We start from the raw sequence: 15693 nt of genomic DNA, 5'->3' as shown, positions 1-15693 counted from the left end.
CTGGGCCTATGATTCCATTGGTCTAAGTCCTTGTAAACATTCCCTCTATCACCATAGATCAGGACCTTCCAAGGAACAGTCCCTTAGGACACTAAGAAGTTACATGCTTGGTCCAGGTCATACAGAGAGTCTGCGTAAGAGGCAGGATTTGCACCCAGATCTTCTTCCCTCTGAGGCCTGCTCTCTATCTGATACAGCTCTATGCTTTTCTAAAATAGAATCTAATAGGGAGAAATCTTACACTTGAGTTGAAAAAGACTGACTTCACAAATACAGTGTAGGGAGGTGTGGTTAGGCAGCAGTTTGTTTAAAAACAAAATAAAGATTAAAGAGTGTGAGTGAACTGTGAGCTCAGGATGAGTCAGTGGTGGGATGGGGGCACCTAACAAAGGTCCTGTAATTTTGTCCTGCATTGGAGAGGCATAACTTCCAGGGACAAAGAGGTGATGGCCCCTCTGCCCTCCAGGGGCAACTGGTAGCACTGAGGATAGAGGGCTGGGCCTGGAGTCAGGAAGACCTGAGTTCAAATCCAGCCTCAGACCCTTACTAGCTGTGTGACCCTGAGCAGGCCACTTAATCTGTTTGCCTCAGTTTCCTCATCTACGAGATGAGGATGATAATAGCACTTACCTCCCAGGTATCAAATGAGGATCAAATGATGTATAATATTGTAAAGCGTTTAGTACACTGACTGGCACATAATGGGTGCCACGTAAATGTTTATTCCCTTCCCTCTGCTCTGGTCAGACCACCCTGAGAGTACATTGTTCACTCCCAAGGGCCACATTTTAAGAAGGACTTATAAAGTGGACGACATCCAGAGGTGGGCACTTCAAACAGAGGAGGGCAGCCAGGACCAGAAACGGTTTTCGATATATGCTGTCTGAGGACAAGTCAGAGGATTGGCTTGGAGCCAGTCTTATCTTGGAGATGAGAAGACCCAGAGAAATAGGAGAAAGCTGTCTTCAGGAATGTGAAGGGCTGGGGGGGGAGGAAGGATCGGGCCTGTTCTGTTTGTTCCCAGAGAGCAGGATCAGGAGTCCCAAAGGGAAGTCGAGGAGAAGGAGATTTAGGCTGGATGCCAACAAGTACTGCGAGTTCTGTAAGTGGGGGCTGGGTCCCTCTCACTGAGGCCACTTGTGGAAGGGAGCACCAAAGGGGAGCTGGAAAGCTCCTCAGCCCTTATGAAGTCCAGCCCCTTCATTTTACAGATGAGGAAACTGAGGCCCAGACATGGGAAGTGACTTGTCCAGCTAGGGCAGTGACTAGGGCAGCATTTGGACTCCAAGTCCAAAGCGCTTCTGCCCTCTGGAAGGTCCCCGCCAACCCTCCATTTCTGTGATTCTCTGAGCTGATTTCCAGATCATAAGGCCTAGAAGGCATTAAGTCCAACCACCTTGTGTGATGAGGAAATTGAAGCCCTTAGAAGGGAGGAATTGACTTACCCAAGGTGACACAGCTAGAAAGTATCTACAGTAGAATTCAAGGGGCAGCTAGGTGGCACAGTGGATAGAGCACTGGCCCTGGAGTCAGGAGGATCCGAGTCCAAATCTGGCCTCAGACACATAACATTCACTAGCTGTGTGACCTTGGGCAAGTCACTTAACCCCAATTGCCTCACCAAAAAAGAGTAGAATTCAAATCCAGGTCTTTCCAGGGCTCTATCTATTAGGCCATACTGCCCTCTCAGATCCATTTTTCACTGTAACAGTTTATGATTCTGAGCTGGTTTCTCTCAATGATCATGAGGTCCCTTTGGACACTTAGGATTCTGTAGTTCCCATTTGCCCCTTCCCCACCCATGTGTTACAGCTTCTAATCTAATTTTTTGGCCCCTCTAGAGAACCAGTCCCAACTCTACCCCACCTCCTCCCCACTCAGAGACAAATATTACTTCCCAGCTTCTTGGGAAGGGCAGTGAGGCCAAGGCAGTTAAGCTGTAGAGAAATCAATCTTCACCTACACAGCTGTCCTCCACAAAATCATTTCCTGCTTGCCCTGAACTATTATGACAGCCGGGGCCGCAGCATCAGTTTGGGAGGTAAAAGCTGCTGGGCTTTTTCTCCTAAGTCATGAACAGGCTTCTCTTGATCAAATGCAATCTTCAGAGAAGGAATGACTGCTTGTACCAATTTGTCCCCAAATGATTCTTGATGGGAGCGCCAGGCTTCAGGGCACCTGAAAGTGGAATTTCCCCTGCCTCCTGATGACTGACAAATGAGGGGTGGGAGAGGCACCTGCCTGGCCACCTGCCCAGTTAATGGCCTGGATGTGCCAGGAGGAAATGGGGAATTTCAAAAGTAGACTCAGGGCCAACTGACTGGGTTACTTGATCAACTCTGTCCTTCCCTGCCCTCCGCCTTTCTGAGAGTGTCAGTGATTTGAACGAGGCAAAGCCCTGGCTCCCTAGGGTGCTCTTCAGAAGGGAGGCCTGGGTGCCACAAACCAGGGGCCAAAACTCATTGGGAATATGAGAAGCCCCTCAGGTTTCTGTAGCAACTTATAGATTACAAAGCTCTTTGCTCCCAACAGACCCGTAATAAAGGAGGGCTGCAAAGATTCCTAGCCTATCTCTGTTCCCTACCCACTCTATGACCATAGGCAATCAAGTCACTTCGCCTCCATGCCTCAGTTTTGTTCTCTGTGAAATGGGGATATCACTCTTTGCACTGCCTACTTCAAAAGGACTGCCGATGACAGTTATAATTATAGCAGCAGTCTTCAAAATATCCTGGAGAACTCATCCAATAAAAGTGTACTTTATCGCAGATCTGGACTGTTGTCCAGATGTAACATTGCTTCAAAAACCATGAGAACAGTATATTTTTAACTTTGTTTTTATTTTATTTTATATAAATTTATTTATTTTCAGTTTTCAACATTACTTCCACAAGATTTTGAGTTCCAAATTTTCACCCCATCTCACCCCTCCCCCCACCCCAAGATGGCATCTGTCCTGCCCTACAGGAAAACAGAAGGGGAAGGGGATAAGACAAGGGGGGAAGAGATAGAAGAGAGGACAGACTAGGGGAAGGGATATTCAGAGAACAGTATTTTTAATACATGTAGGTGTACTGGATAGAGAGCTGGCCTCAGATCTGGGAAGACCTGCCCTCAAGCTCTGCCTTTGGTTGTTACCAGCTGGGGGATCCTGGGTAATTCGCCATCACAAATACTCATAACATCCAAGATAGATGGAATTGTTGAGGTCTGAGAGGTTAAGAGACCCCCTCAAAGACCAGAGTACAGGACAGGGTCGTCTGGAATGAATTCATAGACTCAAACATTCTCTGAGTCAAGGTGGCAAAGATTTATTGTTGGGGCAGCTAGGTGGCGCAGTGGATAGAGCACTGGCCCTGAAGTCAGGAGGACCTGAGCTCAAATCCGGCCTCAGAACAAATACTTGACACTTACTAGCTGTGTGACCCTGGGTAAGTCACTTAACCCCAACTGCCTTAAAAAAAAAAAAGATTTATTGTTATGCTATAGAGTGGGCAAGGATTCTCAAGGAACCTGCCATGGTGGGCAGAGCTCCTTAGGGAACTTGCAACCTAACAGGAATAATGCTAAAGCTTATATAGGAAAAGTAGTGAATTATGTTGCAAGTATGCTAATTAGGTGATGGTGTACAATTACTTCATTCACGACTGGAAACAGGGGGAGGAGGGAGAGAGGATTCCTAAAGGGTATATTTTGGTCTATTATTTCTGTAACAAGAGAGTTTTGGGAGTTGATGTCTATAGCTTGACCTCTGGATTGTATACCGTAACTGTGGACATCAGTATATGATGGTTCTGCTGGTACGAGACAGTCCTGTTCATACAAGGACAATTCTACAGAGGTCAGCTTGTTCTTGTAACAGGGAGAGAGAGTTTGCCTGACTGGGCTCACTCATGAGTTATTGCTAGAGATAGGGTCTTTGGGCTGGAGGGAAACTGTCAGGGATAGTGCCTTGAGGCTAGGGAGAAATATGATCTTAGAAGTGGGGTCCGAGTACAAGCACCCAAGCCTCCATCAGAATGACTGGTTTTCAAAATGTAGGGTCCCAGGGCCAACTAGGTGGCACAGTGGATAGAATACCAACTCTGGTGTCAGGAAGGACCTGAGCTCAAATATGGCCTCAGACACTCAATGCGTGACCCTGAGCAAGTAACTTAACCGCCATTTGCCTCAGTTTCCTCATCTGTAAAATGGGGATTATAATAACGGCACCTACCTCCCCTGGTTGATGCGAGGATCAAATGAAATAATAATTGTAAAATACTTAGCACAGTGCCTGGCACATAGTAAATACTATATAAATTATTATTGTTATTACTATTAACTATAATACTCTTCTCAGGCCACACCCATGCTTGCAGCTCCCCTGCAGCCTAGCTTCAGACAAAGATGGACACTGGGTGTTCCACTTTTCAGAAGGGGCTGCCCACGGGGATGGTAAGAATCAGCCTGGGAGCCCTTTCAGTAATGGCTCTAGAAGGCTGAGCCTCTCCCCCTGGTGGAGAGTGCTGAGATGTTCCATCTTTGAGAGAACTCCAGCCTGCAATATTCAGGGACACTTTGCTCTTCCTGCATAGTAAGCCTGTGTGTGTCTGCTGAGATTGCAAGCTGGGGGCTTGGGTTCTGGTCATGGTACTCCTCTGCAGGTCTCTGCTTGGGTGAATCTCTCTGGCTGGGGTTGGCAGGATCCAGAGGTAAGCACTAGGCTAGTTGGCTGACTGCCATCAGCCTTGCTGCAGGGAGAAGAACTGGGGAAGACCCAGATCCCCTTCCTATGCAACATGTCCCATATGAGCTTGAGAAGCAGAGGACTTTGCCCCAAGAGAATGAGAAAAGAGGCAGCTGGGCGTCACAAAAATAGCACTGGACTTGGAATGAGAAAGATCTTAGTTCAAATCCTGACTCAGACACTTAGCTGTGTGACTCCAGACAAGTCACTAAACCTTTCTCAGTCTCAGTCTTCTCGTCTATAAAATGAGGGAGGGGAGGAAGTAATATCCACCTCACAAGATCTAATGAAATAATTAAATGTAAACTGTATACAGACTTGAGTTATTATTTCTCCCAGCCTTCCTTTTGCTGCAGGACAACCTCACCCTTTGCTGAACTCTAAAGTGACCTAAAAATCCATACCATGAACCTAATGCAGCTTTGGTTTGGAATTCAACTTTGTGCCCAAATTGCTCAACAAGTTGCCCACCCCTTGACTTCGGAAATGGAAAGTGAGAATAACCCCATTTGACAGATCTGTAAACTGAGATTTCAAAGAAGTAAAATGACTTGCCTATAATAGCTGCTGTTTACATAACACTTGGCTCTTTAAATGAAGGGGGTTCCCCCTGGATGGCCTCTTATTATATGTTGGGCCAGGCATTCTTCTTAATTATGAGTCAGACTAGATAGCCACAGGAGCCCCTTTCATCTCTCAAATTCTGTGATTCAGTGAAGGCTCAGAGCAAGAAAGTCATATATTCAAGATCACATAGCAAATACATGGTAGAACTAGGATCTTTTAGCTGAGGACTCATCCTACCCTATGCCAGCCTTGGCTGCACCCAACTTCTCTGGGGACTTTTGGGCTCAAAGTTGGATAAGATCTTACCCTTGTGGAACAACAGTGTGGTGGTGAATAGGAAGTTAGGGTGGAAATAAGACAGAAACTCACATAACTAATGCATTATTTCATGAGAAGTAAATTTGAAAGTTGTAAACAAAATACTCTAGGAGAATCTCCTACAGGAAGATTTTCCTGTACCCTTTAATTATATTTCCACTTCCTCTAAATTTCCATGTATATGTTTAGAATGAGATATATATATATATATATATATATATATATATATATATATATATACACACACACACACACACACACATATCTATATATATGTACACACATACATACATACATACGCATATAATACTATATGTAATAGTGTTCATATTTAAGCTGTCAAATATTCACAATTACTGTCTCTCAGGAAAGTTTCTTTTAAAAATTTTTTAATAAATATTTTTCCCCAATTACATGTAAAAACAATTTTTTAGCATTTGGGTATTTTTTTAAGTTTTGAGTTCCAAATTCTATCCCTCCCCCATCCCTGAGACAGTAAGCAATCTGATATAGGTTATACATGTAAAACATTTCCATATTAGTCATTTTGTGCAAGAAGACTCAAACAAAAAAAAAGGAGGAAGGAAGGAAGAAAGGAAGGAAGGAAGGAAGAAATGAAAGAAAGAAGAAAAAAAAGAAAGTGAAAAATAGTATACCTCAGTCTGTATTCAGCTAGCAGCAGGTCTTTTTCTGGAGGTAGATAGCATTTTTCATCATGAGTCCTTTGTCCTTGTCTTGGATCATTATATTGCTGAGAATAGCTAAGTCTATGGCAGTTGATTATAGCACAATGTTGCTGTTACTGTGTACAGTGTTCTCCTGGTTCTGCTCACTTCACTCTGCATCAGTTCATGTAAGTCTTTCCAAATTTTTCTCCGGCAAGTTTCAAAAACTTTCTCTAGAAAATGCTTCTCAGTCTACAGTTTATTCATTGGCCTGGTCACGGTTTTTCTATTCAGTCCTGTCCTAACCTACTCTGTCCTGGCCTTACCCAACAGATACCATTTCCTATATCTCATTAGCCAAACAGACGTCCCAGGTGATGTCTCTCTCCTGGCTTGCTCTCTCTATCTGTGGATGAGGGTGGAGCCTCAGCATCTCAGAATGCAGGAGTGAGTCAGGAAAGACAAGTCAGAGAACCAGTTCTTAGGCCAGGCCACTTACCTGGCTCAGCAAAGCCCTGACAAGTCCCTAATTCCTTTCATGCTTCTGACACCACATAGATCAGCAGAGGCCCACAGAGGAACCTCCAAATGTACCCCATGGTTAATGAGGCATATTTATAGACATTTGCCATTTTAAATTTTCTACCTAAAGTGTATCAGGAAGGCTTCACTATTGTATTCAGAATCCTCTGATTTCAACTTTAGCTGGAACCTCATCAGCTATTTAGTGTAACCCATACAACACCAGGGATGGGACCACATATTGTAAACTCCTCTGGTCCCCTTGGCTACTTCCACCCAACAGAGCTGTACCAGGTGCAGCCATAATACACAGAAATACTGGGAAGGGAAACAGACACTAAACACAGACTCCTTTACTTTGCTACACAACCACATCTCAGGAGGGATAGATAGATAGATAAATGGACAGACAGACAGATAGATGGTTTGATAGAGAAAGAGAGAGGTAGGTAGATAGACAGACATAGGTAGATGGATGGGTAGTTAGGTAGAGAGTAAGTGGATAGAAAAATATAGAAAGGGAGATAGAAATAGAGAGGGAGAGATAGAGAGAAAGGTAGATTTATTGATAGATAGGGAGATAGAGATTGATAGATAAAGAGATGATAGATAGATAGATAGATAGATAGATAGATAGATAGATATAGATAGATAGATAGAGTGGATAGACACAGAAATAGAGGAGAGATAGGGAGAAATAGACAAAGGAGGAGATAGATAGATAGATAGATATAGATAGATAGATAGATAGATAGAGACAGAGGTAGAGAGGATGGTGGATAGAGAGAAGGGGAGAGAGAAAGAGGGAGAGAGAGGCAGACAGATCAATGGATAGATACGAGATAGACGTAGGTAGGTAGATAAATGGATAGAGGTAGATGGATAGGTAGATTGAAAGAAATAGAGAGGAAGGTAGGTAGATAGAAATAGAGAAGGAGAGACAGAAAGAGAGGAAGGTAGGTAGATAGATAAAATGGAGAGGTAGAGATAGATAGATAGATAGATAGATAGATAGATAGATAGATAGATGAGAGAGAGGTAGAGACAGAGAGGAAGAAATAGAGTAGAGATAGACAGATACATATAGAGATGCAACATTTATTTAGTGTTTATGAGAGACACACAGTGAATCCCATAGACGCTGTTCCATCAGCCCACACCAAAAAGCTTGCCTCCATCACAGTCACCCTGCAAGCAGCTGGATGAACCGCAGGGTTCCCCAGTAGCACTCGGTCTGTTACAGACCATCCACTCTGCTGCTGTTCCTCCTCCTTAAGCCTCTCACCATATGCTACCACTATAGAACCATCTTGGTAGTGAACAGTTAAGTTCAGCTGCCAGTGACTCAGCACTGTTTCTTGAAGTCATGCTGAATCAGCTCGGCTCTTAGCTTAGGTGCCTCCTCTGGCCGTGGTGCTGAACAAGATAGCCCTGCCTTGGACCAGTGGGCAGCAGCAGTAGCCAGGAGCAAGGTACATCGTAACACCAGGAATACAGAAACCAGCTCCTGGGAGCTGCAAGGACAGAGTTCCCCAGCAGGGCAAAGTCCTGCCAGTAGGATGCTTGCCCTCATATCTCCCAGAATTAGAAAGATGAAGAAAACCCTTCTGCCCTCTGAAAAGGGCAAGGAGCTAATGCCATGGATTGGGTAATGCGACCTAAGTTCAGACTGCACACAAGACCTTGAAATAGTTACTTAAAACTTCCCTTGGCTTTGTTTTCTCCATCTTAAAATATACAGGACCTAGGGCTTCCTAGGCGGGTTTTATTGATGATCATAAGAGCATAGCTATCAAGCAGGAATGGACCTAAGAGATGATCTAGTCTCATTTTCAGAGGAAGAAACAGAGGCCCAGAGATGTTAAACAGCCTTCCCAAAGTCACACAGGAAGTAACAGGGGCTGAGGAGAGAGGAAAAAATATTTATTATGCACCTACTATATGCCAGGCATTGTGCTAAGTGTTTTACAATTATTTCATTTGATCCTCACAACAATCCTGGGAGGTAGGTGCTATTATTATCCTTATTTTGCACTTAAGGAAATTGAGGTAGATAGAGGTTAAGTGACTTTTCCAGGGTCCCCAGCTAGTAAATATCTGGGGCCAGATTTGAATTCAGGTCTTCCTGAATCCAAGCCTGGTGCTCTACCTAATGAGTCACTTAGCTGCCAGGGCTAAAATTAAAATTTACATCCTGTGACTCTAAGCTCCACACTTTTTGCACTCTCCAGGCAGATGCTGGTAGGAGTGGATGCCAAGAAAAGCTGAGCTACTCCCCACCCCTGTGCAAATAGAAACAGCTGCCATCAGACAGGCAATGGCAAAAGACTGGATTTCTCTTCCATAAGCATGAGCCCTTGGGGCTCAGCTGGTTCAGAACCAATCCAATCCACTGCTGGTTTATCAAGCACCTACTCTGTGCACTGTCCCTTGTGAGAGATGCACAGATGAAATATGGCAGGGCCCCTGGTTCAGGGAAGCATATAATCTTGTAAGAGGAGAAGACATACTTCTTATATTTCTAGAATTTTGACTTCCTTTAAGTGGGCTGCTGCATCCAATGCAGGTTGCAGGCCCTTCCGCCTTTAGTGAATTTAGGCGGTGATTTTAGGGGTTGCAATAGTTGAACAAAATGTGACTCCTAGGGTCAAATTATATATGAGGAGCCTAGTCCTTGGTCATTAGGCTAGACCTGAGGTGTCAGACTTTCAACACATTCCCAGACCTGCCCTCCTAGTCTTTCTGTCTTGGTAGTGGGTAAAAGAGCTTGCACTTTGCTCGTATAAATTTAGTGACCATGTGCCACATGGAGGCACTAGGAAAAAAGCATGAATGTCATTGGAGGCCCATATACACAATGACTCCCAAGTGAAATAGAAGAAGGGAAAGAGATGATCTGTGTTCACCCACCCACCCTTGCTCAGAACCCCAAATGAAATAAAGACTTTCCTGTTGCCACACTATTCTTCCAGCATAATGTAGAAGAAAGAGTGTTGAACTTGGTGTTATGTGAGACCTGTATTCGAATCCAGCTTCAAGGCTGTGTGGCTACAAGCATCACTTCATGTCTCTGAGCCTCAGTATTCTCATCTGTAAAACAAAGCATGATAATAGCATCTATTTCACAGGGTTGTTGTGAGGATCAAATAATGGGAGGGGGGAGATCACTGTCTCTGGAGACAGAGGACTTGGGTTCAAATCCTGCCTCTGACATTTGTTACTTAACCACCCTGGTCCTCAGTTTCTTCACCTGTAAAATGAAGGAGTTGAGCTAGATAACTTCTGAGCTCCCTTCCAGCCCTACCTCCAGGATCTTTGTAAAATGCTTTGCAAACCTGGAAGTGCTAGATGAAACCTGGACAGGCTCACTTTGCTCATATTCTCTTCACAGATAGGAGAGAGAAGAAGCTAAGCAAATGCAGTTCTTCTCGGCCAGGCTGCTTCATGACTTGTTCTGAACCGTGTGGCAAATGGAGTGGAAGGGGCACTCAGAGTCAGGAGACATGGGTCAGAATGCTGTCTCAGAACCTCATTAGCTATGTTACTCCACTCCTCTAGCCTCAGTTTCTTCTATAAAGCCAGAATTCGATTGTAAGCTCCTTGAGGGCAGGGGCTGTCTTTTGTCTCCTTTTGTATCCCCAGTATTTTGTACAGTGCCTGACACATACAGAGTAGGTGCTTACCAGATGTTGATTGACTGATTGATTGAATAACAGTACTTGTATGCCTGCTTTATAGGGTGACCTTGGTAAAATGGCTGTCATTGTCAGGAGGGGACAAGTGGCTAGTGTGACAGCTGGATGGGACACCTGCCTATTCAGAAAGCCCCCAGTATATCATCCCCAGCCCCCAGTATCGGCCAGCTGTTCATCTGTTCAGGTTTAGAGTCTTTCTTTGGCAAGGTGGCATAGTATAATGTCCCAGAAAGACATGGAAGGAATGCCAGACTTTGAGGCAGGAATCTGGATTCTAATCCTGCCCCTGACACAAGCTGTGTGATCATGGGTAAGTCATTTAACCTTTCTGAGTACCCATTTCCTCATAGGGAAGAGAAGGGAATACATATTTATATAGCACCTACTGTGGGCCAGGCACTATGCCAAGTCATGTCTCCCAGGGTTGTTGTAAGGCGCAGAAGAGCTAATCTACGTAAAGCACTTTGCAAGCCGAAAAGTGCTATGTAAAAGCCTGCCATGATTATTATTGCTATTTCCCTGCCATGTGGTGCTATAGACCTTCTGTAGATGGCTTCCACACTCTATCATTCCTTCTAGGGTCTCTTTATCTCTGACACTCACGGGCTTAGGAATAAATTCATTCAGCCAAAGACACATTCCAGACCAATGAGCTAATCCTGCTAAGTCTATGGTTCAACAAGCCATCTTAAACCTTCTTTTGCAGGTCTTCCGAGAGAAGGTCATCAGACTCGGAGAAAAGCTTCTGCCAGCATTCAACACCCCCACTGGAATTCCTCGGGGGATGGTAAACTTTGGGAGGTAGGAACCATCCGCCAGCTTTGGCATTGGCTATCTTCTCCTGGGGGGTCTGTTCTTCATTCCACAGAGTGATTTAGCTACAGGGAGAAGTGGGCTGAAGCAAAGTGGTTTAGAGGGCTAGCCATGCCTTACCCCTCCCCCTTCCCGTGACAAGTGGCAGCCAGCTGCCAAAGTGGGGAGTAAGGAAGCCTGTTGTGGACCCTTTTTTAACAAGTCCTTGAAGAAAAAAGAAAGTTACATGATAACTTATTATGTATTTAAAAGGAATAGCAAGTTGTATAAAATAGATTTACAATTTCACTGTGCAATCATCTTTGTTTTACTCTACTATACTATGGAAATGCTTATTTTATTTCATAAATTAAAAATAAAATCAATTAATTAAAAAAACCCAACTCACCCAACCTAAGAGGCTGGGTTCCTTCCAGACTAGGAATGACCCTGAGTACTCTCAGGTGGACAGCTCCTCTGCTAATTATTTCATTCAAATCAACAAAAGTGTATTTATTGGATGCCTACTGTATGCAGAGCATAGCACTCGAATATAATAAGTACTTAATAAATGTTTATTGACATGAACTGATCTGGTCACTGAGAGATACAATCATATATATCTTCAGAGCCTAGGACAATGCATTGCATTCAGTAGGCAATGAATAGATGTTTGTTGAATGAATGGATGAATTTTGAACCTACTAGGGAAATACAACATAATACCCATAGCTATAATACAAAATAGGGCATTATATAGGTACATAAGAAAGATACAAATTTAAGGACAAGAAAAGGAAATAGTACTTCTGATGAGAAAGATCAGGGATGGCTCATGGAAGAGCTAAATATTGAAGACTGGGTAGGGTTTTAACAGTGGAGATTGGAGCAGAGAGAGTATTGTTGATGTAGCAAAGATGTGAAGGTGGGAAATTACAGGATGTTTAATGGATGACCAGTAGTCAATTCAGTTTGATAGGAGCATGGGGTGAAGGAAAGGGGGAAGTGAGATAAATTTGGAAGCGTGGAGTGGCTTTTCATTGTATAGGACTTTGAAATTTGGAAATGGAGAAAGGAATTTGGATTTTATCTGTTAGAAAAAAAATTAATGTCCCTTGAATGATCCATTGACTGGTTGGTAGGTATTAGGGAGCCTTTGAAGACTTTGAGCAAGATACAGACATGACCAACTCTTTATCTTGAGAAGTCAAATAGTGCCTATGCAGGATACGTGGGAGGAGCAGAGTTTGGAGGCGAGTGGGGGGACGATTGAGGAGGCTGTTACAGAAATCCAGGCAGAAGTACTAGGACTAGAGTGGTGGCCGTAGGAACAAGGAGGAGGCAAAGGATTCTAAAGAGATTGGTAGAGAAATAGTCACTGTTCTATGGGAAAAAAAGATGTGACTTTCCTACATCTTCTTAGTAACCATCAACCGGCCCCATTTTCATCTTTCCACCTCTGCTCCAGAGCTCTATGCTTATAGACCTATTGACTCATGGAAGAAGAGGTTCAGGGAGCTGTCAGAGGCTCATAGGCTCAGAAACAGGGTTTGGAGCCTGGAGGCACAGATCCATGCCCCAGAGCCTGTTAAGGTTGCTACTGCCATTGTTGCATTGGTTAGGATACCTTCTGCTGGGAAATCCATTTGATGCTTAGGACTTTCTGATCCCTGGAGAGTTCAAGTAAGGTAGCATCAATGTCCAGCTGCCTATCTAATTTGTACCATGGAGACATCCCAGATCCTATCCTTTCTGACCATGGAATACTGAGGAGAGCACTTCACCACTCCATGCCTCAGTTTCTCCACCTGCAACATGAGAAAAATTCTACTCCAACCTTTGTGGGTTGTGAAGAAAATTCTTTGGGGACCTTAATGTTCTATAAATAAGAGAGCTGTTGTTATCCACCAAAACCTTTGGCAGAAATGCTAGATAATGCCAACTGCTTTTCTCTCTATGGCCAACAGAGACAAAGCAGCATCTGGGAAGATGAATGTTGTGTGTGTGTGTGTGTGTGTGTGTGTGTGTGTGTGTGTGTGTGTGTGTGTGTGTGTGTTTTGGGGGAGATGCCATTAGCATTTCTTGCTTTGTCTGATTCATGATTTACTTGGTGGGGGCCCTCATCTCAATGCAAATCAACAGACATTTATCAGGCTCTGGACAAGGCCCTGTGCTCCATGCTGGGGATACAAAGGTAGATTATAATAATAGAAACTGACATTTATTTAGCATTTCACAGTTTGCTAAGAACTTTACATACACCATCTCATGTGAGCCTCACAACGGCCCTTCGAGGTACTGTTATAAGTGTTCTGAGCTCCATCTTAAAGATAGGGAAACTTGCCTGTGGGGATGCAGCTTGGAAGCGGCAGAGGTGAACGTTGAACTAAGGGCTTCCTGACCCCTGTCCACTGGGCTGCCGTTCTCAAGGAGCTCATGGTATTAGAGGACTGAGGCAGGTGATGGACTGGATAGAACATCAGGCGTAGAATTGGGAATCTCCCTACAGACACTTATTAGTTGAACAACCCTGGGCAAGGCCCATACTGTCTCTAAGCCTCAGTTTTCTTATTTCTAAAATTATGAGGTTGGATTTGGTGACTGACCTCTGAGGTCCCTTCCATCTCCTATCAATGATCTTATAGAGAGAAGGACTAGGCCTGAGATTTTGCTGGTCTAGAGAACTCCCAGAAAAGGAAACTCCCTCTACTAATGCAGGTTAGGAGTTAGGAAGACCTGTGTTCATATCTGACCTGTGACACTATCTGGGTGACTCTGTTTGTCTCAGTTTCCTCACCTGTAAAATAGGGACAACAACAACAGCACCTATCTCCCAGGGTTGTTGTGAGGATCAAATGAGATAATTATAAAGCACTTAGCACTAGTGCCTGGCAAATAGTAAGTGCTATATAAATGTTAGCTATCATTATTATTATTATTATTATTATTATTATTATTATTATTATTATTATTATTATTATTATTCTCTGTATGTTGTGGTCTTAGAGAACTGGCCAGAGTACTGAGAGGGTAAGTTATTTGGCCAGGGTCACACAGCCAGTAGATGTCACAAGTAGACCTGAACCTAGGTCTTTGTGGCTCTGAGACCCTCATTCTCCGCACTACCCCAAAATGCCTCTCACCCTATGAGATAACTTGAAAATGAGGGAGGGGTTGGTGAGTATAAAGGAGAAATCCTATAATTACTGCCCATGTCTTTCCATAAAGCCTCGCTTCAGCAAGCCTTTAGTAAGCTCCTACTGTGTGGCAGGAACCATGCTGGACACTGCAGGTACAAAGACAAAAATGAAATTGCTCCTGTCCTCAGGGAGCTTACATTCTACTGGGAGGATACAGCATGGAAAATATAAGTCAACACATAATAACTGGAGGAGTGAGAGGACATAGATCTGGGAGTCATCTGTACAGAAATGTTCATTAAACCCATGAGATCTGAGGAGGTTGCCACGTGCATGAGGAGAGAGAGAAGAGAAGAGGGCCCAGGACTGGGCCTCTGGGGACACTCACAGTTATGGATCAGGATATGGCTGAAGATCCAGGAAAGTTAAATGATAAGGTGTGGTGAGACAGACAGACAGAGACAGAGAAAGACAGACAAACAGAGAGAGAAAGACAGAGAGACAAAGACAGACAGACATAGAGACAGAGAGACAGACAGAGAGACAGAGACAGACAGACAGAGACAGAGAGACAGACAGAGAGAGAGACAGAGAGAGAAGAGGATTGGAGGGGAGGAGAGAAGAAAAAAGAAGAGGAGTAAGAGAGACAGAGGAAGAGAGAAGTGTCAAGAGAACCTAGAGAGGAGAGAATGGCCAGGAGGAGATGGTCAATAGTGTCAAATGCTACAGTGAGGTCAAGAAGGAGAATGACTAGGAAAAGTGCATTAGATTTGGCAACCATGAGATCACCAGTAGCCTTGAAGAGAGAAGTTTCAGTTGAGTGACAAAGTTGGAAGCCAGGCTACAAAGCAGAAAAGGAGGAAATGGTCATCACTAATTGTTGGAAGTGAAGGGCATCACGGAAGACATCATGGAGGAGGTGACGTATGAACTGGGTTTCAAATGATGCAGGCTTTCAGCAGGCAGAAGATTGAAATTCTAGACACTTGGAACAAGTCGAGCAAAGAGAAAGTGCAGAACTGTACAGGGTGTGTTCAGAAGACAGTTTGATTGTAGCCTAGAGGAAGAATGAGATGAGGTTGGAAAGGTAGGTAGCAGAGAGCCTTGAATGACAAGCTGAGGAATTTGGACCTCTGTTTGGTGGGCAACAGGAATCACCAAAGTGTTTGGAGTCAAGGAGTAACATGATCAGATCAGTGCATGAGAGGTTATTAAGGCAGTGGTATACAGAAGAAGCGTCCCTGTGTGTGACAGAGCCAGATTCA

The 15693-nt window shown here is 44.0% G+C and overlaps 1 protein-coding gene across 1 annotated transcript in view; it reads left to right on the top strand.

Annotated features, from left to right (window-relative positions):
- Positions 1–15693, top strand: part of MAN1C1 (mannosidase alpha class 1C member 1) — a 210370-nt gene that overhangs the window by 154062 nt on the left and 40615 nt on the right. The window contains exon 5 of the mRNA XM_020983147.2: positions 11203–11297. Coding sequence (XP_020838806.1) covers positions 11203–11297 — 95 coding nt within the window. The remainder of the gene's footprint in view (positions 1–11202; positions 11298–15693) is intronic.

The sequence above is a fragment of the Phascolarctos cinereus genome, unplaced genomic scaffold (genome assembly GCF_003287225.1).
Source record: "Phascolarctos cinereus isolate Bilbo 61053 unplaced genomic scaffold, phaCin_HiC Scaffold_726;HRSCAF=1367, whole genome shotgun sequence".
Lineage (NCBI taxonomy): Eukaryota > Metazoa > Chordata > Mammalia > Diprotodontia > Phascolarctidae > Phascolarctos > Phascolarctos cinereus.
Note: the sequence above shows the minus strand (reverse complement) of the source record. Positions and strands in the feature narration are given on the sequence as shown.